General features: G+C 47.5%; 1 protein-coding gene across 1 annotated transcript; it reads right to left on the bottom strand.

Moving 5' to 3' along the window:
• Nucleotides 1-1,812: 1,812 nt before the first annotated feature.
• Nucleotides 1,813-4,151, bottom strand: LOC123044661 (uncharacterized). The gene has a single exon (XM_044467477.1). It carries the CDS (start codon nucleotides 3,991-3,993, stop codon nucleotides 2,119-2,121), a length of 1,875 nt encoding a protein of 624 aa, XP_044323412.1. The 5' UTR covers nucleotides 3,994-4,151; the 3' UTR covers nucleotides 1,813-2,118.
• Between the last annotated feature and the right edge of the window lie 21,536 nt (nucleotides 4,152-25,687).

Here is a 25,687-nt window from a genome sequence, read left to right as displayed (position 1 = left end):
TATACATGTGTGCGTATGTGTGTGTGGCGTGCGTATACCTGCTCGTGGCCGTCGTAGTTGGCGGAGCTACCCAGTCAAAGCTGGGCGGGCCAATATGAAGGAAGATCATTATATTTTTTTTCGTGACTCAGTTTACTTTAATCCTACACTGTATTAGCTTTGGAATGGGCAGGCCATGGCTCATTTTCATTACATGTAGCTCCGCCAGTGCTGGCGGTAGTAGCAAAACGGCGGCAGCGTTCCGTTCGTAGCCGGCCGGGTCGTACGCGTAGAGCGCGTCGTGAAGGCTGGGCCGAGCGGATGGATAGTGCCTAGATCAGGGAGGTGGGCAGCGATGTGCATGCATGCATTGGCCGAGTATAAAATTCCCCCGGGTTGTGTTTGTTAGGAAAGTGTATGTGTGTGCGTCCAAGGTTGTAGCCCGTAGCTGGTTAGTCCAGAGATAAAGAAAAACCAGGGCGTTTGAACGCCGGGGTGTTGATCATCAGAAAAAGTGCTTCTTCTACCTTCGTCCGCTGAGAGAGAGCTAGTCTAGGGCTGCACCAACAACGTGCACGTCTGCCTGGCCGATCCAAACGGATAAAAAACGGACAAAACGTGTGTCCGTTTAAATCGTCCCGTTGGAGTTGCTTTAATGGTGCAGAGGCGAATCACTCCTACAGCTTGCCTCCTATCAAACCACTTCGAGTTCAGTTTGCAAGCCAATCCTGGAACTTCTTGCACCTTGGCTTTCCTAAGAGCACGCAGGACAAGTGGAATGCCCAAGTAGGTGCACAGGGAAACCCCACAGTAGGAATGCCCAGCGCCCAGCGGTTGTACGATTTGCACCAGATCGGGCCCATCACAGGGAATAGGCAAGGCAGCACTTTTTGCAAGGCTAGTCACCGAGCGGCAAATCCTACATCAAGCGTACACGAAGTACTTTTTGATTTGGTACATCACAACTATGTGCGTCATCAGCCTATCAGAATCACTGCACACGCAACAAAGATAGAGATGAAAATGGAGTAGAAAGTTTCCGCTTTTCGGGACGAAAAATGAAAATAGAGAGGAAATATGAAAACAGGAATGGAAATTTGTAAAATGAAAATGAAAATGGATTTTTTTATGCGAAAACGGAAACAAAAACGAAACGGTGTTTTCCAGTAGAACAAACGTGGGAACGGAACATTCCGTTTCCGTGAATATGGAATTCCCGTTTCTATTATAGGTCCATGACTGCTTTGTAGCCCAATTACCAAACAACACACAATGACATAATGAGCAGACTAAATCATTTGAGGACCAACTTTTACTTCCACACACATTCTCAACTAGACAGAATACGAAATTGTCATGTACTATTACAAATTTACAATACTAGTCTATGTTGCCAACACAACCATATTATCATGTAGCCATGTTAAGAATCTCTTAAATTTCTTTGTTTTTTGTGTGTAGTTCTCTATGATTCAAGGGGGTTTTAAGTTTCGGTCAACACACCATTTTGTTTTCGTGTTCGCTCTGTATTCGCTCCGTGTCTATTTCCGACAGCATTTGTTTCCGTATTCATTTCCGGGGTTTCCGTATTCGTTTCCGCTTCTGCAAAAAGATATGAAAACAAATATGGTAGCACCTAGTTCCGTACGTTTCCACTCCATTTTCATCCCTAAACAAAGGTATCTATTCCGATAGACGCCTTCCCCAAAGAGGAAAGCAATGTGTGCACTGACTGGTATTCAGTTACTGGCAGTAGTAATCTTCAGCGCTCTCCCATACTCTTAAACTGAACCAAATCTCAATGTAAGAAAAGAAGAGGAACAGCAAAAGACATGGAACAGTAAAAGACAGCGAATTTCTGAGTTACAACAGAGATACAATGCAACAACAAGGTAACATAACCAAAATGCAACAATGTAACATAAGCAAACTAAAGTTCCTCGTTGCTGAATTCGATAAACTAGTGTAATCTGGGCGCACAAAAGTGAACAATAGTGTTACAACAAAACACTGCTACGAACAAGCTAGCTTACAACAATGCGGCAGGCGCTTAAAAGACAGCGGGCAATACATGTGAGTTCAAAAATACTCTATCAAGAATAATAACTGAGACTCAGCTCACCTTACCCAACCAGATATTCAGGCGGAGGCCGCGCATGTATTGACACCATCCTTGCAGTCTTGTGTTAGGTCATTGAATGTCTCCAACTTCCTCTTCCCCCTGAGGAACACCTCAGTGTCAACTGCAACCCTCATGTAACCATCGAACTCCACCGGTTTGCCATTGTTGAGCTCCTTAGTTTCAGCATACCATTCACTATTTTCATCCCAAAGATCCTTGAAATCATCCAGGAAGCGCGTCTTGTACTTGTTCTTCAGTGGGTCGAAGAACGATTTATCAGACTCGTCGGTAGCAATGTACAAATACCGTCCGGCACCAACCTTATCATTGAGTGTCGTAAGGAGATTTTCTGGCGAGGTATCTGCATCAAGGTTTGGCCACAGCTGTGTGTTCTGGGCTTTCTCTCCTCTCACAACGTGCATCGAGTCGAAATCCCAACTCATTCGAGAGGCAATGGCAGACACAATCTCCATCAAGCGACGCGACTTCCACAAGAAATGCCATGGCCGTTTGATCATGGCCTCCGTTTCACCCTCGCACACACGTGACCAGTAGTTATCCGGCTCAACATGCCCAAACTTCCTCATGATCAGCGTGTCCTTGACGTCGCGAAGTTTCATCGGGGTCACCTTGATGTCTTCGGTATAGTGATTCTTCAATCGATCCTTCTTGTGCCACTTCCCCCAGTCTGTCCAGAACTGACTCTGATCGATCACCGATGCAGATTCCTTCAGGTGCTCAAAATCAAAGTAGAGCCTGAAATCCTTTTCTTCATCCTTGCCACTGGCAGTATACCGGGAATTGAGGCAGACGTTGAAGTCCATAACAAGTGTCCGATTCAAGAACTGCGCCTCACCTAGCGCACACAAAAGGCCCCAAATGTAGTGGTTCATGCTCTTGCATCTCTCACCACCGCCCATGTAAATGAGGTACCTTCCGCGGCTGAAATCGGACTCAGAAGCGACCACCGGCATGCTGTCATTGACGGCATCGCCAACAACAAACACCTGGTCTGCAGCAGTCGTGGTGTCTGCATTAGCACCATTCTCGTCGATCCTCATCTGGGTCTTGGCTGGCACGAAGTCTGTGGTCACCGGTGCCTCACGCTTTCCCTTCTTGCCCTTCTTGCCCTTGCGCCGCCCACTGCGCTTGGCGCCGGTGCCGGAGTGGTACTCGCCGATGCTTTCCACCACGAGGGAGCATGTGTTGATATCGCGGGTGAGCGTGAACCGGCGGTAGTCCTTGTAGTAGGTGGTGCGTCCTCTGGCGTCTTCGGCTGGGCGGAAGCGCCAGGCGAGGTCGCAGGCCATGGGGCTCTCCGGCACGACGACGGGGCGGCCGAAGCGATAGAAGTGGAGGTCGGGGAACCTCTCGATCGACGTACGCATGAGCAGGTTGAAGAGCTCCCTATCCCCCGTGCAGTCCACCGGCGCCTCCGTGTCGCAGGAAACAGCCTCCACGATAGGCTTGTCCTCCTGGGCAGCCGAGTTGGAGTCAGTGTCGGTGTCGACGGTGACGGACTGCTCCGTCTCGACCTCCGTTTTCTCGGATCCAACATCGGAGAGCTCGATGAACTTGGGTCCGACAGTGGCGTGAGCGTCCTCGGAGGTGTTGGAGGCGGTGGCGAAGTCCTCCCCGGTACGGAGCACGGAGTCGTCGGCGAGGAAGGTGGAATTGGAGGTGGCGGAGGTGAGGAACGCGGTGAGCTGGTGGGAGGAAGGGTGCAGGAGCGGGTCGTCGGGGCTGTGGACGGCGGCGAGGAGCGTGAACGCGAGGACGGCGGCCACGAAGAGCCCGAATAGGAGGTTACCGCCCGACCGCAGCGCTGCGCGCAGGTCGAGTGCGCCCCCGCGCCACTGCGGCGCCGACATCCCCACCCCTCGCCCCAGCATTCGTGCGGATCTGGGAGACGGGGGCGCGGATTGGGAAGCGACGGCGAGGGGGAGGGATCTGGTTGGGGCGCCGACAGGGGACAGGACGAGCTGAGCTGGCGAGAGAGGTGTGACCGTGTGAGTGCAGTTCACTCCAGTTTTTTACTGGGGGACGCGGTCGCACTCGAGTTGATGTCTTTGTCGGATTTCATTTTATAGAGTAAAAAATGCAAGCGCGCTCCTGAATTTTTCCCCGACAGTGTATCTAAGAGCATCTCCAGTCTCGCCCAGGTCGCCCCATTTTTAGTATAAATGTGCCCGTTTTTCGGCCCACTTTCGGCGAAAAATAACCTGATATTAACATGAATCGGTCCATATTCACGTGGTTCGGCGTGAATTCATCATAAGTAAATTTTTATCACATAGTTCATCACAGAAAATGAATAGAAATCAAATAGTTCAACAATAAATAGTTCAATCCAAATTATATAGTTTCATAAATAAAAAAATCATATTTCATCACACGTCGAGCTAGGTGTTGCCCTTGAGCCTCCATAGGTGCTCCACCAAATCCTGCTGCAGTTGTTGATGCACCTATGGGTCTCGGATCTCCTGACGCATATTGAGGTAGGCAGTCCAGGTTGCCGGTAGCTAGTGATCAACTTGGGCAAGAGGACTCTGCCTGTAGTATGGTTCAGTGTCAAACACTGGCTCGTCCTGCTCGCTCTCAATGATCATGTTGTGCAAGATGACACAATAAGTCATGATCTCCTACATTTGATCTTTCGACCAAGTCTGAGCAGAGTACTGGACAACAGCAAATCGAGATTGGAGCACGCCAAATGCCCGCTCGACATCCTTCCTGCAAGCCTCCTGAACCTTGGCAAAGTGGGACTTCTTGCCTCCTGGCACAGCATTTGAGATAGATTTCACAAATGTAGACCATCTTAGATAAATGCCATCAGCTAGGTAGTGCCCTTGTTGTAGTGCCGCCCATTGACCTCGAAGTTCACCGAAGGAGAATGACCTTCAACAAGATTGGCAAAGATAGGGGAGCACTGCAGCACGTTGATGTCATTGTGAGTTCCCGGCATACCAAAGAATGAGTGCCAAATCCAGAGATCATGTGTGGACAATGCCTCAAGTACCACACTGCAACCGCCTTTGGCACCTTTATACATCCCCTGCCAAGCAAACGGGCAGTTCTTCCATTTCTAATGCATGCAGTCGATGCTTCCAAGCATCCCAGGAAATCCTCTTGATGCACTATGTGCTAGGATCTGAGCAGTGTCTTCCGCATTGGGTGTTCGCAAGTATTGCAGTATAAACACTGCCACCACTGCCCCGCAGAACTTGTAAATGGCCGTTGACTCGGCCATGCGCCCATAGTCGTCGAGTGAATCACCGGGAGCTCCGTATGCAAGCATCCTCATAGCTGTCGTGCACTTCTGGATTGAGGTGAATCCAAATTTGCCGGTGCAATCCATCTTGCACTTGAAGTAGCTGTCGAACTCCCGGATGGGATTCACAATCCTGAGGAAAAGCTTTCGGCTCATCCGATAACGACGCCAAAATACTTTTGTCACCGTGCAGTGGAGCATCGGCGAAGTAGTCGGACTAGAGCATGCAGTAGCCTTCCAGACGATGCCGGTTCTTTGTTTTCATCCGGCCCGGCGCCGAGCCACCTCGCCGCGGCTTTCCATTGCTCGCGAGCAGGCCGGTGAGGGCGGCGAGGACCATGAGATGTTCCTCTTCTTGGACACCGGCATCGGCTTCCTCCTCCAGCAGCGCGGCCAGCGCCTCCTCGTCGTCCGAGTCCATCGCCGAGCAGACAAATCGCCAAACACCTGGCAGGCGTGGTGGGCGCACACCCGCCGGTATACCGCCCCGCGCGGCCGGAACGCCAGAAAATTTGCCCGGACGGTGGTGGAGAGGCTGTCGCAGCGAAACCTTCTCTCTTTTCCGGCGGGGAATGGCCTATCTAGCGGTGGTGGGCGGTGGACGGCGCCCGGATCGACAGGGTGGTGGCCGAGCGCGCGGGGGTGGGAGGCGAATCTGGATGATTGGCTTGACTTTTCTCTTAACAGTGTGGCCCACGCGTGTTTTCCCCTTACATCGGAGCCCCCAAGCGCCCCTAGTGCGCTAGGTTCGGCCTGCGATTGTCGGTCCCAAAAACGGGCCGAGCCGGCAGATTTCAACGTCTTGGGGGCGCGAGTGGGGTTTTTCGTCATCGGCGCGTAAAAAGGCGCCTGAGAGGGGCCTGTTGGGGGGTGCGGCTGGAGATGCTCTAAAGCCATCTCCATCACCAACGATAAGGGCAACTCTGATGCATGACCCCAGATTGTCCGGTTTCTGTTCAAGGTCAAATGAACAGAACAAACGGTCCAACGCGTGGGAGTATACCCATTTTTTGTCTGTTCCTTGTCCGTTCTGCTCCATTTTCAAACCAAAGTTGATCTGCGGCCAAAGCAGACAAATAACAGACACAATGGCTTCGTCCTCATTCGCTCATGTCCGGCCGGGCCCATATGTCACCCTCCCTACGTCTCACCTACAACTTTTCTCTCTCTCTCTCTCTCTCTCCTCTCTCTCTTGCGCACGCCCCCAGCCCAGCTGTCGACACCTCCCCCGGCATCCCAGCGACGCAGCAGCAGGAGCGGGAGCGGGCGCGCGTGGCTGCAGCCGTGCGGGTGGCAGGCCGTGAGCGTGGCGGGCGTGCGACATGTAGGGCATGGGCGCGGGCGAGGCAGGGGCGAGTGGCAAGTTGAAAGCACAAGTGCTCCCTGGGTGATTTGGGTAATTAATGTCAACATACCTCTTGTTGGACTAATATTTTTACCTAGTACATTTCAGATGAGTTCAATAGTGGAGTGGCTTGGATAAGAGGATGTGAAACCCCTTCAAGAAGCTAAGGACAAGGATTGGCAAAAGCTCAAAAGCTCAAGACTCTTCATTTCCATTTTAGTGATCCAAGATCACATTGAGTCCATAGGAAAAGCCAATACTATTAAAAGGGGATGAGGTATTGCTTAATGGCTTGCTTGCTCAAAAGTGCTTCGTGATATGCTCCAAAGCCCATCAACCACTTTCTCAGTTCCACATATGTTCTAAACCTAAAGTCAAACTCGGCCCCACCGATTTGATCTATCAGGCGCCACCGAGTTCACATGACATAGCCACTGCCAGAAACCCTAATCAGTCCAGTCTCACCGATGGGATCTCGGTCTCACCGAGATGGGCTTGCAAACTCTCTATTACCTATTGCAATAATTTCGGACCGAGAAATGCAATCTTTACCACCGAGTTTGCTTGACCAACTCTTTGTTTTGCTTATTACCAAAATTGGTCCCACCGAGTTTGTGTAATCGGTCAAACCGAGTTGAGGTTTTACCCTAACCCTAGCACATCGGTCCCACCGAGTTGATCATATCGGTCCCATCGAAAACTCTAACGTTCACATTTTGAACTAAATCGGTCTGACCGAGTTTCATGATTCGGTCCCACCGAGTTTGGTAAATTATGTGTAATGGCTAGATTTTGTGTGGAGGCTATATATACCCCTCCACCCACTCTTCGTTCATGGAAAGAGCAATCAGAACGTGCCTACACATCCAGCATTCATTTTCTGAGAAAGAACCACCTACTCAAGTGTTGAGACCAAGATATTCCATTCCAACCACGAGAATCTTGATATCTAGCCTTCCCCAAGTTGCTTTCCAATCAAATCATCTTTCCACCAAATCCAAATCTGTGAGAGAGAGTTGAGTGTTGGGAAGACTATCATTTGAAGCACAAGAGCAAGGAGTTCATCATCAACACACCATCTATTACCTTTTGGAGAGTGGTGTCTCCTAGATTGGTTAGGTGTCACTTGGGAGCCTCCGTCAAGATTGTGGAGTTGAACCAAGAAGTTTGTAAGGGCAAGGAGATCGCCTAATTCGTGAAGATCAAACCAAGTGAGGCAAGTCCTTCGTGGGCGATGGCCATGTTAGGATAGACAAGGTTGCTTCTTTGTGGACCGTTCATGGGTGGAGCCCTCCGTGGACTCGCGCAACTGTTACCCTTCGTGGGTTGAAGTCTCCATCAACGTGGATGTACGATAGCACCACCTATTCGAACCACGCCAAAAATCTCCGCGTCTCTAACTGCGTTTGCATACTCCAATCCCATCCCTTTACATTCTTGCAACTTGCATGATTTACTTTCCGCTGCTCATATACTCTTTCCATGCTTGCTTGAAATGCATTGTGAATGTTTAAACTTGTGCTAAAACTCCACTTTAACTTGAGGAAATTAAAAACTACTACTTTTCTTTATTGAGGGTCTAACCCCCCCCTCCTCTAGACACCTCTTCTCGATTCTACACAAGTCGGCTCGGGCGCGCATGCGGCATGGCAACCATGGGCGGGGGAGCAGGCAACGGGGCGGCGCGCAGGAGCGGGAGCTAGCGCGAGCGGCTTGGGTTGCAAGGCATGGCGCGCAGGTGCGCAGGAGCAAGAGCGGGAGCGGCGGCGACTACTGTTGCAGCTGCAGTCTTGGCGGCGAGTGGGAGCGGCAACGGTAGGCTGTGAGCCAGCTGGCGCGTGGCATGGCGGCCACGGGCACTGGAGCGGACGCACCAGGGTGGCTAGTAGGCGACAGGCACGGGTGGCGAGCGTTGCAGTGCATGGCGCGTGGGAGCTGGGCAACATCGAGCTGGCACACGTGGGCGAGCGCGGCCTGGGCGCGGCGGGGGGAGGCGGACCCTGCTGCCCTCCTTCATCACCGCGCGCGCTCAAGGACAGCAGCATTAGGTTCACCGAGCGGGAACGGTGCTCCAGGGTAGCAGTGTCATGTTTGCCATGCCTATTAGGTGTTCGACGAAATGATGAGGGCGGATCTCGTCAAATGGGGTAGCTTGGGGTCGCATCGGTGGGTGCAGGTGTCATGTCCGTTTTTCTGCCCCAAACGGACAAAATCCGGACGAAACACATGTCCGATTGGGGTCGTGCATTGGAGTTGCCCTAACCCTCAGGCCGCGCCACATTAGTCAGACCGAGTTGTCCGAATCAATTTTGTCATCCAACACGGTGCCGGTCCATGAAGCGGTCCAGACGTTCGTTTTCTCATAAACCGAAAGAAGATTGGGGGCTCTGCAGAATTCCAAACTGTTGTCATGTTGGACTCAAACACCCCGTCCTGCTCAACCCCCTCAGTCCACTTTTCTTCCACTCCACCTTTACTTTGCATCAGTATCCTCCTTGTCTGCTATCGCGGCTGCACCTCTCCTGTCGCTGCCCAGGCATCGTAGGACATGTGTACCCCCAACCAACACACCTGCCCTCTTTGGACTACGCAATCGCCATCCACCCAAGATCCCTCCGCAGCCAGGTACCCTTCGCCCCTTGCTGACGATGTGCATGGCTGACGCTATGCCCGGCGGGTGTTTGATCAAATGTCATTGAGTTTTTATTACTTCTTGTTGTTTTCTAGAGTAAGCACAATGGCGGGGGACTTGGTGAAGGAGGATGAGTTTGTTGTGCGATGCGTGGTTGGCCGTATCTATAGACTTCGTAGGCATGAACTCAAGGGGCTTAATATTTTGGCAGTGTGTGCACGGTTCATTTCATGCACGAAAGCACTTGACGCCATACGACATGCACATCATCCATGAACTCACTGTGAGGTGGATATCGCCTCGATGGTACACCATCTGCAACTCCATCATGAAGTTGCATGCCGCAATTAAATGAGTGGAGACAATGTGGCCATTGAGTGCGTCAATCATTGAAATAGTGAGTTTTGCTTCTTCTTGCTCCACATGATGGTTAACTCATTAATTCTTTCAATGTTGATCTGCACATTGTATAGCATGCATGCTTTGTTGTGATGTACTACAGGACCGAGGATAGGTCATTCACACACATACATTGTTGTACTAAGCTCAAGGGGCAACATTTTGGCAAGACATGGGCTGGCTATTATTCTAGTATTGCTGAATTTGGAATTTGTGATTTTGTTGAACATCCGGTTATCTCGTAGAATTTGAACTATTGTTATACTAGAGATATCTGCATGCTATTTATGGATGAATTGTGCTATTTTCTATAATTACTTTGAGTGTTGTTGTCTTGGTTTAGTTAAATGGACAAAATATCGTCTATTTTATGTAAATTTTGTCCGAACATTGTTGAATTCTGTCATGTTTGATGAAATTCATCCGGTTTGTTGAAATTTGGTTTGAAATGTAAGCGGCCATTGTTGGATGGCCAACTCCTGCATCGCTGTCTGTGTATCGGTCCCCGACAGTCCGTGGACGGATGCAGTGTCCTATTTGGGGGTCAGCATTGGAGATGCCCTAAACCCATGTTCTTTCAGAATGTACATCTAAGGCCTAAATCTTTTTAAGTGCTTCTGATCCGCACAGACCTGCGTGCATGACGCTTTGATCGCAATCATGTTGACAAGTGGCGTGCAATGAGAGATTTCCCGTAGGTGGTGGTTCATGTTTTTTGCAAACGACCCTTATAAGATTGCTCATTCTCATTCCTTGGTCCCAGGTCTTCTCTCCCATTCTCTTCTCTCAACAACCGCTCCATTGCCATGTCTATCATAGCAAGCTCATTTATTGGGAAGCGACGCTGAAGAAGACGACTGGTGCAACCATGTCCCTGCTAGCATCGTCTTCATCACCGGCAGTAGCTCCTCTCTCGCTGCCGCTACCACCAGGGATGTTCTCGTTGGTGTCATGTCCTTGTTGACGATTTTGATCAATCATTCGCCTTGAAGGATTCGCCTTGAACCATTCACCTAGTGTCGAAACTAGATGCAATCCTAGCAAGGTGTTCTACAAATGCCTCAGTCACCATATAGGATTCAAGCTTTGCTCTCTTTTGTTCATCCCAAATGCAACCCTCTCTATGTTCCTCATATGTTTGATTTTGTGCAACATATTGAACCCAATCCTTGTCAGCACTACTATGAGAACTAGATGGATTTCTTTGTCAGAAATTGGCACATTACCCCTGCAATTAACACTGTTAATTCTTCCACTTCCATTGTTTGTGAAGAAACACAATAGGAAGAAGACTGTGAACTTAACAAGCAAAGTATTGTTGACTGTGGTGATGGCAAATGTACTGAAGAAGATGGATGAACTGATTTTTCTCTGTAGGAGTATTTTTTGGTGCATTTGTGTTACTGATTGCAAAGATGTGTAGTCGGAAATGAGGACCTGGTATGATGTATGTAGAGAGTGATGTATGACATGTACTCGGGGAATGATAATAAATGAAATGGTAGCAATGCAATTTGTGGTATTATTTTTCTGAATTTTTGCAGCAATTTGTTTTTTCTTCTGAATTTTAGCAACAATTACTCCTATAAAGGATGTTGGAGAATCTGTCTCCTAGGAGCCTTCACGGGCAAGGAGGCCCTCTGCGCCGCCGGATTTGCCAAGACGACGCGCACTCGGGCAGGTTGCCTCGGGGGTCCATGGCGGGTAGAACATGGGCGCGGATGGGGCCACCATAATGGGGTGGTTTCGATCGCGCTCGCATGTGCCCTGCTCACGCGCTCGGGGAGGCCCGACCTATGTCAGCGTCTTCGGCCCCCACCAGGCTACTTCGGTCACACCATCTTGGGGCATTTGTGCGTGGAGTCTTCCCGGCTACTCCTCACATCGATGGCTCCATGGAGCGCTTCCGGATGTCATATCTCCACAACCGCCATTGTATGTGTGTTTAGTGCCACCACTTGTTAGTTTTGGAGTATTGACAACAAAGTTGGTTAAGGAACTAGTGTGTTTGTGCGATTCACAGGAGAACACATGTAGAAGGTCCCTGAAGATTTAGTTTTTCCATCAAAGATGATCCCTAAAAATGTATGAAGACATTGAAGATAATGGTGGTGCGCGAAGAGTTTCATTGAAGACAATGGAGCGCGAAGACATAGTCTTTTGGTAGTTTTATTTTCTTCTTTTCTGAGTCATAGGAACCACCGTACTATTAAGTGGGGTTGAGGTAAACAATGTCAGAAACTGACGTGATGCTCAATCTAAAATCCTATGTATTTCAGTGAAGACAATGAGAGGAAACCTCTTCCAGAGTTGGTTGAGTAAGCTTTACTTAGAGCTCAAGTAAAGTTGGTGTGTGTGTGTTTGAAATCCGACTGTCGTACACATGTCGGTTGGCCGCGGACCCAGGGTCATTTCGGTCATATCATATCGGGTTGCCTCCTGGTTATAAATAGCCTACCCTTCCACCATAAGTAGGTGGCTGCTCCGAGTTATTGCGTGGCTTTTGTCATTTGAGAGCAACTCACCTCCGGAGCCTTTGAGAGAGAATTTCCGCGAGGAAAAAACCCAAACACCCAGAGCCCAAAGTGATTGAGCATCACTGAAGCCTTTTTTCTATGTGAACCGAATCTTCCGATGTATCCTATTTATTTACTATTTTGCTTCCGCGTCTTTGAAGACATTGCCTCTTTCGAAGGCAACCATATAAATGTTGGGGATCGTAGCAGAAATTTAAAATTTTCTATGCATCACCAAGATCAATCTATGGAGTAATCTAGCAACGAAGGGAAGGAGAGTGCATCTACATACCCTTGTAGATCGCTAAGCGGAAGCGTTGCAAGAACGCGGATGAAGGAGTCGTACTCATAGCGATTCAGATCGCGGTTGATTCCGATCTAAACGCCGAACCATGGCGCCTCCGCGTTCAACACACGTGCAGCCCGGTGACGTATCCTACGCCTTGATCCAGCAAGGGGAGAAGGAGAGGTTGGGGAAGACTCCATCCAGCAGCAGCACGACGGCGTGGTGGTGAAGCAGGAGCGTGGCAATCCTGCAGGGCTTCGCCAAGCACCGCGAGAGAGGAGGAGGACTTGGGAGAGGGGAGGGCTGCGCCAGAACTTCGGGTCAGCTGCCCTCCCACCCCCCACATATATATAGGGGCAAGGGAGAGGGGGGTCGGCCCCCTCAGATCCAATCTGAGGAGGGGGCGGCGGCCAGGGGGGTTGCCTTGCCCCCCAAGGCAAGGGGGCGCCCCCCCTTTAGGGTTCCCCCAAACCCTAGGCGCATGGGCCCTAGGGGGGAGACGCCCAGCCCACTAAGGGGCTGGTCCCTCTCCACACACAGCCCATAGGGCCCTCCGGGGTAGGTGGACCCTCCCGGTGGACCCTCGGAACCCCTCCAGTGGCTCCGGTACAATATCGGTAACCCCCGAATTATTCCGGTGACCGTATGATGACTTCCCATATATAAATCTTTACCTCCGGACCATTCCGGAACTCCTCATGACGTCCGGGATCTCATCCGGGACTCCGAACAACATTCGGTAACCATGTATATCTATTCCCTATAACCCTAGTGTCATCGAACCTTAAGTGTGTAGACCCTACGGGCTCGAGTGTCATGCAGACATGGCCGAGACAACTCTCTGGTCAATAACCAACAGCGGGATCTGGATACCCATGTTGGATCCCACATGCTCCACGATGATCTCATCGGATGAACCACGATGTCAAGGATTCAATCAATCCCGTATACAATTCCCTTTGTCTAGCGGTACGATACTTGCCCGAGATTCGATCGTCGGTATCCCGATACCTTGTTCAATCTCGTTACCGGCAAGTCTCTTTACTCGTTCCGTAACACATCATCCCGTGATCAACTCCTTGATCACATTGTGCACATTATGATGATGTCCTACCGAGTGGGCCCAGAGATACCTCTCTGTTACACGGAGTGACAAATCCCAGTCTCGATTCGTGCCAACCCAACAGACACTTTCGGAGATACCTGTAGTGAACCTTTATAGCCACCCAGTTACGTTGTGATGTTTGGTACACCCAAAGCATTCCTACGGTATCTGGGAGTTGCACAATCTCATGGTCTAAGGAAATGATACTTGACATTAGAAAAGCTTTAGCATACGAACTACACGATCTTTGTGCTAGGCTTAGGATTGGGCCTTGTCCATCACATCATTCTCCTAATGATGTGATCCCGTTATCAACGACATCCAATGTCCATGGTCAAGAAACCGTAACCATCTATTGATCAACGAGCTAGTCAACTAGAGGCTTACTAGGGACATGGTGTTGTCTATGTATCCACACATGTATCTGAGTTTCCTATCAATACAATTCTAGCATGGATAATAAATGATTATCATGAGCAAGGAAATATAATAATAACCAATTTATTATTGCCTCTAGGGCATATTTCCAACAGTCTCCCACTTGCACTAGAGTCAATAATCTAGTTCACATCGCCATGTGATTAACACTCACAGGTCACATCGCCATGTGACCAACATCCAAAGAGTTTACTAGAGTCACTAATCTAGTTCACATCACTATGTGATTAATACTCAATGAGTTCTGGGTTTGATCATGTTATGCTTGTGAGAGAGGTTGTAGTCAACGGGTCTTGCCATATTCAGATCCCTATGTATTTCGCAAAACTTTATATCGTAGATGCTGCTACCACGTTCCACTTGGAGCTATTCCATATTATTGCTCCATTATACGTATCTGGTATCTCTACTCAGAGCTATCCGGATAGGTGTTAAGCTTGCATCGACGTAACTCTTTACGTCGAACTATTTATCACCTCCACAACCGAGAAACATTTCCTTATTCCACTAAGGATAATTTTGACCGCTATCTGGTGATCCAATCCTAGATCACCTTTGTACCCTCTTGCCAGACATGTGGCAAGGCACACATCTGGTGTGGTACTCAACATGGCATACCGTATGGAGCCTATGACAAAAGCATAGGGGACGATCTTCGTCCTTCCTCTTTCTTCTGCCGTGGTCAATCTTTGAGTCTTACTCAACTTCACACCTTACAACTCAGGTAAGAACCCCTTCTTTGACTGATCTATTTTGAACTCCTTCAAAAACATGTCAAGGTGTGCGTTCTTTGAAAGTATCATCAGGCGTTTTGATCTATCTCTATAGATCTTGATGCCCGATATGTAAGCAGCTTCATCCAGGTCTTCCTTTAAAAAACACTCTTCAAACAACCGTTTATGCTTTCCAGAAATTCTACATTATTTCGGATCAACAATATGTCATCCACATATACTTATCAGAAATGTTGTAGTGCTCCCACTCACTTTCTTGTAAATACAAGTTTCTAGCAAACATTGTATAAACCTAAAAGCTTTGATCACTCTATCAAAGCATGTATTCTGACTCCGAGATGCTTGCTCTAGTCCCTAGAAGGATCACTGGAGCCAGCATACCTTTTAGCATCCTTAGGATCGACAAAACTTTGATTGTATCACATACAACTCTTTCTTACGAAAACTGGTAAGAAAACTTGTTTTTGACATCCATCTGTCAGATTTCATAATCGAAAAATACAGCTAATGCTAACATGATTCCGACAGACTTAAGCATCGCTACGGGTGAGAAATTCTCATCATAGTCAACTCCTTGAACTTGTGAAAAGACTCTTTCCCACAAGTCGAGCTTCATAGACGGTAACATTACCGCCCACGTCCGTCTTCTTCTTAAAGGTCCATTTATCTCAATGGCTCACTGATCATCGGGCAAGTCCACCAAAGTCCATACTTTGTTCTGATATATGGATCCTATCTCGGATTTCATGGCTTCTAACCATTTGTCGGAATACGGGCCCACCATCGCTTCTCCATAGCTCGTAGGTTCATTGTTGTCTAACAACATGATATCTAAGACAGGATTGCCGTACCACTCAGGAGTAGTACATATCCTTGTCGACCTACGAGGTTCGATAGCAACTTGATCCGAAGCTTCATGATCACTATCATTAACTTCCTATTCAACAGACGTAGGCTCAACAGAAAACATCTTTCTGTGTTGCATCACTCTCTGGTTGAAGTAAAGGTTCGACAACCTCATCAAGTTCTATCTTCCTCTCACTCAATTCTTTCGAGAGAAACTCCTTCTCGAGAAAGGACCCGTTCTTAGTGACAAACAATTTGCCCTCGGATCTGAGATAGAAGGTATACCCAACTGTCACCTTTGGGTATCCTATGAAGATGTGTTTGTCCGCTTTGGGTTCGAGCTTCTCCGGCTGAAGCCCTAAGCATCACATCCCCAAACATTAAGAAACGACAACTTTGGTTTCTTGCCAAACCAATGTTCATATGACGTCATCTCAACGGACTTAGATGGTGTCCTATCTAAAGTGAATGCAGCTATCTCTAACGCATAACCTCAAAATGAAAACGGTAGATTGGTAAGAGACATCATAGATCGCACCATATCTCATAGTGTTCGATTACGACGTCCGGACACACCATTACCTTGTGGTGTTCCAGGTGGCTTCAACTGTGAAACAATTCCACAATGTCTTAAGTGATTGCCAAACTCATAACTCAGAAAATCCCCTTTTGATCAAATCGTAGGAACATGATCTTATTGTTATGATGATTCTTAACTTCACTCTGAAATCGCTTGAACTTTTCAAACGTTTCAGACTTGTGCTTCATTAAGTAGATATACCTATATCTACCCGAATCGTCAGTGAAGATGAGAAAATAGCAATATCCACCGCATGCTTCAATTCTCATTGGATCACACGCATCAGCATGCATGATTTCCAACAAGTCACTTGCCCGTTTCATTGTACCTGAAAACGGGGTCTTAGTCATCCTGCCCATGAGGCATGGCTCGCATGTGTCAAGTGATTCCAAACATCCATCGACATGGAGTTTCTTCATGCATTTTACGCCAATATGACCTAAGCGGCAGTGCCACAAGAAAGTGGTACTATCTACATCTTTTGGCGTGAACATGTGTATTACTACGATCGAGATTCACTAAACCATTCACATAGGGTGCATGACCATGGAAGGTATTATTCATGTAAACAGAATAACCATTATTCTCTAACTTAAATGAATAACCGTATTGCAATGAACATGATCTAATCATATTCATGCTCAACGTAGACACCTGATAACATTTATCTAGGTTCAATACTAATCCCGAAGGCAGATGGAGCATGCGATGGTGATCTCATCAACTTTGGAAACACTTCCAACACACATCGTCACCTCGCCCTTAGCCAGTCTCCGTTTAGTCTGTAGCTTTTGCTTCAAGTCACCAATAATAGCAATTGAACCGGTATCCAATACCCAGGTGCTACCAGTAGTACTAGTGAGGTACACATTAATAACACGTATATACTTTGTTGAAGTTGCCAGCCTTCTTATCTACCATGCATTTGGGGTAATTCCGCTACCAGTGACCGTTCCCCTTACAATAGAAGCACTCAGTCTCGGGTTTGGGTTCAACCTTGGGTTCCTTCACTGGAGCGGCAACTGGTTTGCCATCCATGAAGTTTCCCTTCTAGCCCTTGCCCTTCTTGAAACCAGTGGTCTTGTTAAACCATCAACACTTTATGCTCCTTCTTTGATTTCTACCTTTTGCGGTCTTAAGCACCGCGAACAGCTTCGAGATCAACTCCATCCCTTGCATGTCATAGTTCATCACGAAGATCTAGTAGCTTAGTGATAGTGGCTAGAGAATTCTATCAATCACTATCTTATCTGGAAGTTTAACTCCCACTTGATTTAAGTGATTGTAGCACCCCAGACATTCTGAGCACATGCTCACTAGCTGAGCTATTCTCCTCCATCTTGTTGGCAAAAGAACTTGTCAGAGGTCTCATACCTCTCAACACGGGCATGAGCCTGAAATCCCAATTTCAGCTCTTGGAACATCTCATATGTCTTATGGCGTTCAAAACGTCATTTGAATCCCGATTCTAAGCCGTAAAGTATGGTGCACTAAACTATCAAGTAGTCATCAGGATGTGTCTGTCAGGTGTTCACAACATCCACAGATGACGTTGTAGGGGTTTGTACATCGAGCGGTGCATCAAAGACGTAAGCCTTCTGTGTAGCAGTGAGGACACTCCTCGGACTACGGACCTAGTCCGCATCATTGCTTACAATATCTTTCAACTTAATCTTTCTCTAGGAACGTATTGAAACAGGGAGCTACAACGTGAGCTATTTATCTACAACATATTTGCGAAGACAATTTACACTATGTTCATGATAATTGAGTTCATCTAATCAAATTATTTAATGAACTCCCACTCAGATAGACATCCATCTAGTCATCTAAGTGAAACATGATCCGAATCGACTAGGCCGTGTCCGATCATCACGTGAGACGGACTAGTCATCAACGGTGAACATCTCATGTTGATCGTATCTTCTATACGACTCATATTCGACCTTTCGGTCTTCCGTGTTCCGAGGCCATGTCTATACATGCTAGGCTCGTCAAGTCAACCTAAGTGTTTCGCATGTGTCCCGAGGCCATGTCTGTACATGCTAGGCTTGTCAACACCCGTTGTATTTGAACGTTAGAATCTATCACACCCGATCATCATGTGGTGCTTTGAAACAACGAACCTTCGCAAAGGTGCACAGTTAGGGGGAACACTTTTCTTGAAATTTTAGTGAGGGATCATCTTATTTAAGCTATCGTCGGTCTAAGCAAATAAGATGTAAAACATGATAAACATCACATGCAATCAAATAGTGACATGATATGGCCAATATCACTTTGCTCCTTTTGATCTCCATCTTCGGGGCTCCATGATCGTCATTGTCACTGGCATGACACCATGATCTCCATCATCATGATCTCCATCATCGTGTCTTCTTGAAGTTGTCTCGTCATCTATTACTTCTACTACTATGGCTAACGCTTTAGCAATAAAGTAAAGTAATTACATGACGTTTATGTTGACACGCAGGTCATAAATAAATTAAGACAACTCCTATGGCTCCTGCCGATTGTCATACTCATCGACATGCAAGTCGTGATTCCTATTACAAGAACATGATCAATCTCACACATCACATATATCATTCATCACATCATTTTGGCCATATCACATCACACGGCACATGCTGCAAAAACAAGTTAGATGTCCTCTAATTGTTGTTGCAAGTTTTTACGTGGCTGCTATAGGTTTCTAGCAAGAACATTTCTTACCTACGCCAAAACCACAACGTGATATGCCACTTTCTATTTACCCTTCATAAGGACCCTTTTCATCGAATCCGATCCAACTAAAGTGTGAGAGACAGACACCCGCTAGCCACCTTATGCAACTAGTGCATGTCAGTCGGTGGAACCAGTCTCACGTAAGAGTACGTGTAAGGTCGGTCCGGGCCGCTTCATCCCACGATGCCGCCGAATCAAGATAAGACTAGTAACGGCAAGTAAATTGACAAAATCGACTCCCACAACTGCTTTGTGTTCTACTCGTGCATAGAAACTACGCATAGACCTAGCTCATTATGCCACTGTTGGGGATCGTAGAAGAAATTTAAAATTTTCTACGCATCACCAAGATCAATTTATGGAGTAATCTAGCAAGGAAGGTAAGGAGGGTGCATCTACATACCCTTGTAGATCGCTAAGCGGAAGCGTTGCAAGAACGCAGATGAAGGAGTCGTACTCGTAGCGATTCAAATCGCGATTGATTCCCATCTAAGCGCCGTACCACGGTGCCTCCGCGTTCAACACACGTGCAGCCCGGTGACGTCTCCTACGCCTTGATCCAGCAAGGGGAGAAGGAGAGGTTGGGGAAGACTCCATCCAGCAGCAGCACGACGGCGTGGTGGTGAAGGAAGAGCGTGGCAATCCTGCAGGGCTTCGCCAAGCACCGCGGGAGAGGAGGAGGACTTGGGAGAGGGGGAGGGCTGCGCCAGAACTTCAGGTTGGCTGCCCTCCCACCCCCACATATATAGGGGCAAGGGAGAGGGGGGCCGGACCCCTCAGATCCAATCTGAGGAGGGGGCGGCGGCCAGGGGGGTTGCCTTGCCCCCCAAGGCAAGGGGGCGCCCCCCCTTTAGGGTTCCCCCAAACCCTAGGCGCATGGGCCCTAGGGGGGAGGCGCCCAGCCCACTAAGGGGCTGGTCCCTCTCCACACACAGCCCATAGGGCCCTCCGGGGCAGGTGGACCCTCCCGGTGGACCCCCGGAACCCCTCAAGTGGCCCCGGTACAATACCGGTAAACCCCGAATTATTCCGGTGACCGTATGATGACTTCCCATATATAAATCTTTACCTCCGGACCATTCCGGAACTCCTCGTGACGTCCGAGATCTCATTCGGGACTCCGAACAACATTCGGTAACCACGTATATCTATTCCCTATAACCCTAGCGTCATCAAACCTTAAGTGTGTAGACCCTACGGGCTCGGGAGTCATGCAGACATGGCCGAGACAACTCTCTGGTCAATAACCAACAACAGGATCTGGATACCCATATTGGCTCCCACATGCTCCACGATGATCTCATCGGATGAACCACGATGTCAAGGATTCAATCAATCCCTTATACAATTCCCTTTGTCTATCGGTACGATACTTGCCCGAGATTCGATCGTCGGTATCCCGATACCTTGTTCAATCTCGTTATCGGCAAGTCTCTTTACTCATTTCGTAACACATCATCCCGTGATCAACTCCTTGATAACATTGTGCACATTATGATAATGTCCTACCGAGTGGGCCCAGAGATACCTCTCTGTTACACGGAGTGACAAATCCCAGTCTCGATTCGTGCCAACCCAACAGACACTTTCGGAGATACCTGTAGTGAACCTTTATAACCACCCAGTTACGTTGTGACGTTTGGTACACCCAAAGCATTCCTACGGTATCCGGGAGTTGCACAATCTCATGGTCTAAGGAAATGATACTTGATATTAGAAAAGCTTTAGCATACGAACTACACGATCTTTGTGCTAGGCTTAGGATTGGGTCTTGTCCATCACATCATTCTCCTAATGATGTGATCCCGTTATCAACTACATCCAATGTCCATGGTCAGGAAACCGTAACCATCTATTGATCAACGAGCTAGTCAACTAGAGGCTTACTAGGGACATGGTGTTGTCTATGTATCCACACATGTATCTGAGTTTCCTATCAATACAATTCTAGCATGGATAATAAACGATTATCATGAGCAAGGAAATATAATAATAACTAATTTATTATTGCCTCTAGGGCATATTTCCAACAAAAAATAGTCTATTCACCCCCTCTAATTGATAACTTGCACTTTCGGCCATGCACTGGACCATTTTTGTTCACGGGTCCATGACGCATGGCCGTGTGCACAATCGAGGACACCGCTTTGCGGTGGTTTTTGTCATAAACGTGTGCGCCCTATGGCACGCTATCCCACGTGCGATGGGCAAGGCCGGCTCTGTCTGTCAGCATCGCTCGAGCTCGACTAGGGATGGCAATGGGTAGGGTATGGGCGGGTACAACATCCTTCTTCCCAAACCCATACGCATAGAAACTTTCTATACCCACCCACTTCAATACCCATGGGCATAAACTGGCACCCATTCCCATACCCATCGGGTATCCTATACCCAAAGGGTATTGAGTGGGTACAATATATAGAATTTAAATTTATAAAATGTGGAGAAATGAGTTTAAAATTCAAGTGATGATGGGCGAGCAGTATAATACTTACACGGTCTCCTCCGGTAGGTGGGCTCTTGGAGGCACCAAGAGAGTATGATTGGCGGTTCATGGTAGCCCGATGCCGTGGGAGGTGGTGGTGAGGATGGGGAATCGCTAGATCGAGAGTTGGACATGAGCCTGGTAGCGAAGAGTCGAGATTTCATATTTTTGAAGTCACATAGGAGGTTGGAGGAGTGGCGAGAAGGTGATTACGGGCATATGAGGTATGGTCGATTAAAGGAATACAATACTTAGAGTGGGCCATAGGAGTTGGATGTTGACCTCACATGTCATAGGAAATATTTTCATTTATTAACTTTTCATGGGTATCCATTGGGTTACCCATGGGCATAATTTCATACCCGTACTCTACCCGGATATTTTGCGGGTATGGATACCCATTACCCATGGGTACAAAATCTCTCCAAGTCTTGCCCATGCTCGTTGTTTTCGGGTAGGATACCCGCGGGTACCTATACCCATGGGCAAAACTTTCATTCCTATGCTCGACTACTGGCCGACCCGGGTATGAGCAAGCGTATCATCGTTCGCACAAGTCACTCGGGGTGTGAGCAACGAAACCGAGGTGCTAAGGTTGTCACGTGAGGGGATGCCGGTGATGGTGCTCGGCTTGTGCGAGTTGCTGCATGACATGGGCATTTCGGTCATTTTCTTAAGGCAGATACAATTTCATATAAGTTTGTTGTTTTACGTCACAAGCCAAACGCGACACACACTTCTCTTCCTCTACCTTGATGTCGCAGGTCTCGCTCCGAAGGGTCCTTGGGCCATATCCCGTTGTTAACTTTCTTAGTTCCTTTGGCTTCATCAGTCATTCCTCTGCTCATTGGCATTCCATTTGTTATGTATGTTTCCATGTTGTTTGCTTCACTATCCCGGCCGAGGTTTGGGCTTGGCCTTAGTTTTGCCTATTGCCAATTTAATGTCCTTCACTACTGCAGGATGCTGCTAACGCGACACTACGATCAGAGACCCTTTGATGAAACTGTGTGTGATGCAATAATCGCAAACGGTGGTGTAAAATAACCGTCAAAAAAGGTGCAAACCGTTTATGATGGAGGATGCATCAATCACGGTTAAGATTTTAGTTGCGTGTGCGATGTAGGGCATATGGTTGATCCATACGAACTGTTTGCGATTAGACAGAACAACAGAAACAGGAAGCCATATCAATGTGTGTGCAATATACGATATACAGTTCGCTCCGATGAACTGTTTGCGATGATCGAGGTGAACACAAATGATTCCGTGTAACAAGATGTGTGTGATACCCGGCAAACAGGTCGGTAATCAGAATTGTCTACGATCATTATAGATAGCCCATATGGACTTTTTTGTGAATTGTGTGCTCGTTAGGGCACATAGTTCAACAAACCAACCTGTGGGCGATAATGTTGAAGATCTTTGTCGAATACTTATTACTAACCGTCTGCGATGAGATTGACAGGATAAACAAAGATAACAAATTAATATGAGCGAACGGAAACAAAGATATGTACAACCTGCTTAATTTAGTCCTTCTTCTTGTTGTTGTTGTTGGATGGCCCCGCAACATTGTCTTGGCAAGGATGCTTCTTGCCGCTCACGGTTGGATTTTCATCGCTGCCGCTATCGTCATCGTTGTCGTTGTTGTCGTCGTCCTCCTCCTTGTTCGACCATTCCTCCTCCTCATCATCGTCGTCCTCTTCTCCATCCTCCGATGGCTCCTTGTCCGTCTGGTTGTCGTATGACGACTCCAGAGGCGGCGTCCCTTCCATGAACCGGATATAATCGAGGTCTGGGCTCGACGCCGGACTCATGGAAGACGAGCGGGATGATTCCGATGTTGACCTATCATCGGGCACTAGATTGCTGGCCGAACTGCCGTCCTCGCTGTCGCTTGACATGGCTGCAGAGTGTGTGCTAGTGTGTAGCGCGGCCTGCCGGAGATGATGAAGATGGTGGACACTTAAGCGGGGTATGCATAGGAGAGGAAATACCAATTGAAGCGGGGTTGATGTATTATCTAACCGCTGATATAATCAACTGCAATTATTTGTACCCAGTCACTCCAAATTCCCGAGGTTGGTGTAGGACTCCTACTGGCTGATTTATTTTTTCAGGACCCAAAGAAGGAACGAGTTTTGGGATTATGCACCGGTACCTGTACTAACGGAGTAGGACAGTTGGCAAGCAATACATTGAGCTGTTCTTATTGATAAAGCCAGTAATAATCAAACTACAAAGGAAAAGAAAAAAATACAAAGGAAAATATCTGCACGAATCCTCGCGTAACATCAATGGCATAGGACCTAGATGTGCATTACTTAGAGCACATCTAGATGCGCTTTAGCAATACTGTCAAACAAAACCCCTAATCATCATTGCAAACAGCGCATAGAACATGGCTAATGTGACAACCAGAACTACACATGCTAGTTCCTTCTTGTCTCTTGCTTTCATCTGTTGCATGTGATTGATTCTTTCTTGCTTCATCACACTAATTGTACATTCCAGATCGGCCAGTTTCTTCTTCAGCTTAACGTTATCTTCTGCGAGCTTGGTGGTAACACTCCGAGCCCTGCCATGCCATTCTTCATCCAGCCAGTTATCAAAGGCACAAGCCTCATATCCCTGCCAATGCTAAATAGTATTTAGGAAAAGCGATGGCATTAACTGAAGTAAAATGATGAACTTAGCACTAACCTCTAAGGGGCAACTGAGAAACCGCCTGCCAATGTCGAATCCCTCCGTGCATACACATCAAGCGGGATTGTGCCTGTGCACACAACTCAGCTTTTGGTACTTTTCGATGGCACAAAACTCGGAGTCGAACTTGTGTTGCGGGAGTCTGGAGTCATGCTCCGGATCCGGCGGCAATTCGCTTTTCTGGGGGGAGGGGTGTCATTCAGGATGGATTCAACAAGGAGCTATACTTTGGACATGCTAAAAAATATCGCGATAGATTGGAACCTGGCAGGACGATTCGGATCCGTGGTACACCTGCCTTCTGATGACCTTAGGCAAGTGCTCCACGGCGACCGTGATGTCTACTACACAACCTTCTTCTTGTAGACACTATTGGGCCTCCAAGTGCAGAGGTTTGTAGGACAATAGCAAATTTCCCTCAAGTGGATGACCTAAGGTTTATCAATCCGTGGGAGGCGTAGGATGAAGATGGTCCCTCTCAAACAACCCTGCATCCAAATAACAAAGAGTTTCTTTTGTCCCCAACACACCCAAACAATGGTAAATTGTATAGGTGCACTAGTTTGGCGAAGAGATGGTGATACAAGTGCAATATGGATGGTAGATATAGGTTTTTATAATCTGAAATTATAAAAAAAGCAAGGTAACTAATGATAAAAGTGAGCGAAAACAGTATTGCAATGATTTGAAACAAGGCATAGGGTTCATACTTTCACTAGTGCAAGTTCTCTCAACAAGGATAACATAATTAGATCATATAACTATCCCTCAACATGCAACAAAGAGTCACTCCAATGTCACTAACAATAGAGAACAAATGAAGAGATTATTGTAGGGTACGAAACCACCTCAAAGTTATTCTTTCCGATCAATCCATTGGGCTATTCCTATAAGTGTCACAAACAACCCTAGAGTTCATAGTAAAATAACACCTTAGGACAAAAATCAACCAAAACCCTAATGTCACCTAGATACTCCAATGTCACCTCAAGTATCCACGGGTATGATTATATGATATGCATCACACAATCTCAGATTCATCTATTCAACCAACACAAAGAACTTCAAAGAGTGTCCCAAAGTTTCTACTGTAGAGTCAAGACGAAAACATGTGCCAATCCCTATGCATAGATTCCCAAGGTCACGGAACCCGCAAGTTGATCACCAAAACATACATCAAGTGAATCAATAGAATACCCCATTGTCACCATGGGTATCCCACGCAAGACATACATCAAGTGTTCTCAAATCCTTAAAGACTCAATCTGATAAGATAACTTCAAAGGGAAAACTCATTCCATTACAAGAGATAGAGGGGTAGAAACATCATAAGATCCAATTATAATAGCAAAGCTCGCGATACATCAAGATCGTGCCAAATCAAGAACACGAGAGAGAGAGAGAGAGAGATCAAACACATAGCTACTGGTACATACCCTCAGCCCTGAGGGTGAACTACTCCCTCCTTGTCATGGAGAGCGCCGGGATGATGAAGATGGCCACCGGTGATGAT

Source organism: Triticum aestivum, chromosome 1A, assembly GCF_018294505.1.
Source record: "Triticum aestivum cultivar Chinese Spring chromosome 1A, IWGSC CS RefSeq v2.1, whole genome shotgun sequence".
Lineage (NCBI taxonomy): Eukaryota > Viridiplantae > Streptophyta > Magnoliopsida > Poales > Poaceae > Triticum > Triticum aestivum.
The sequence above is the reverse complement of the archived record's forward strand: the minus strand, read 5'-3'. Positions and strand labels throughout refer to the sequence as shown.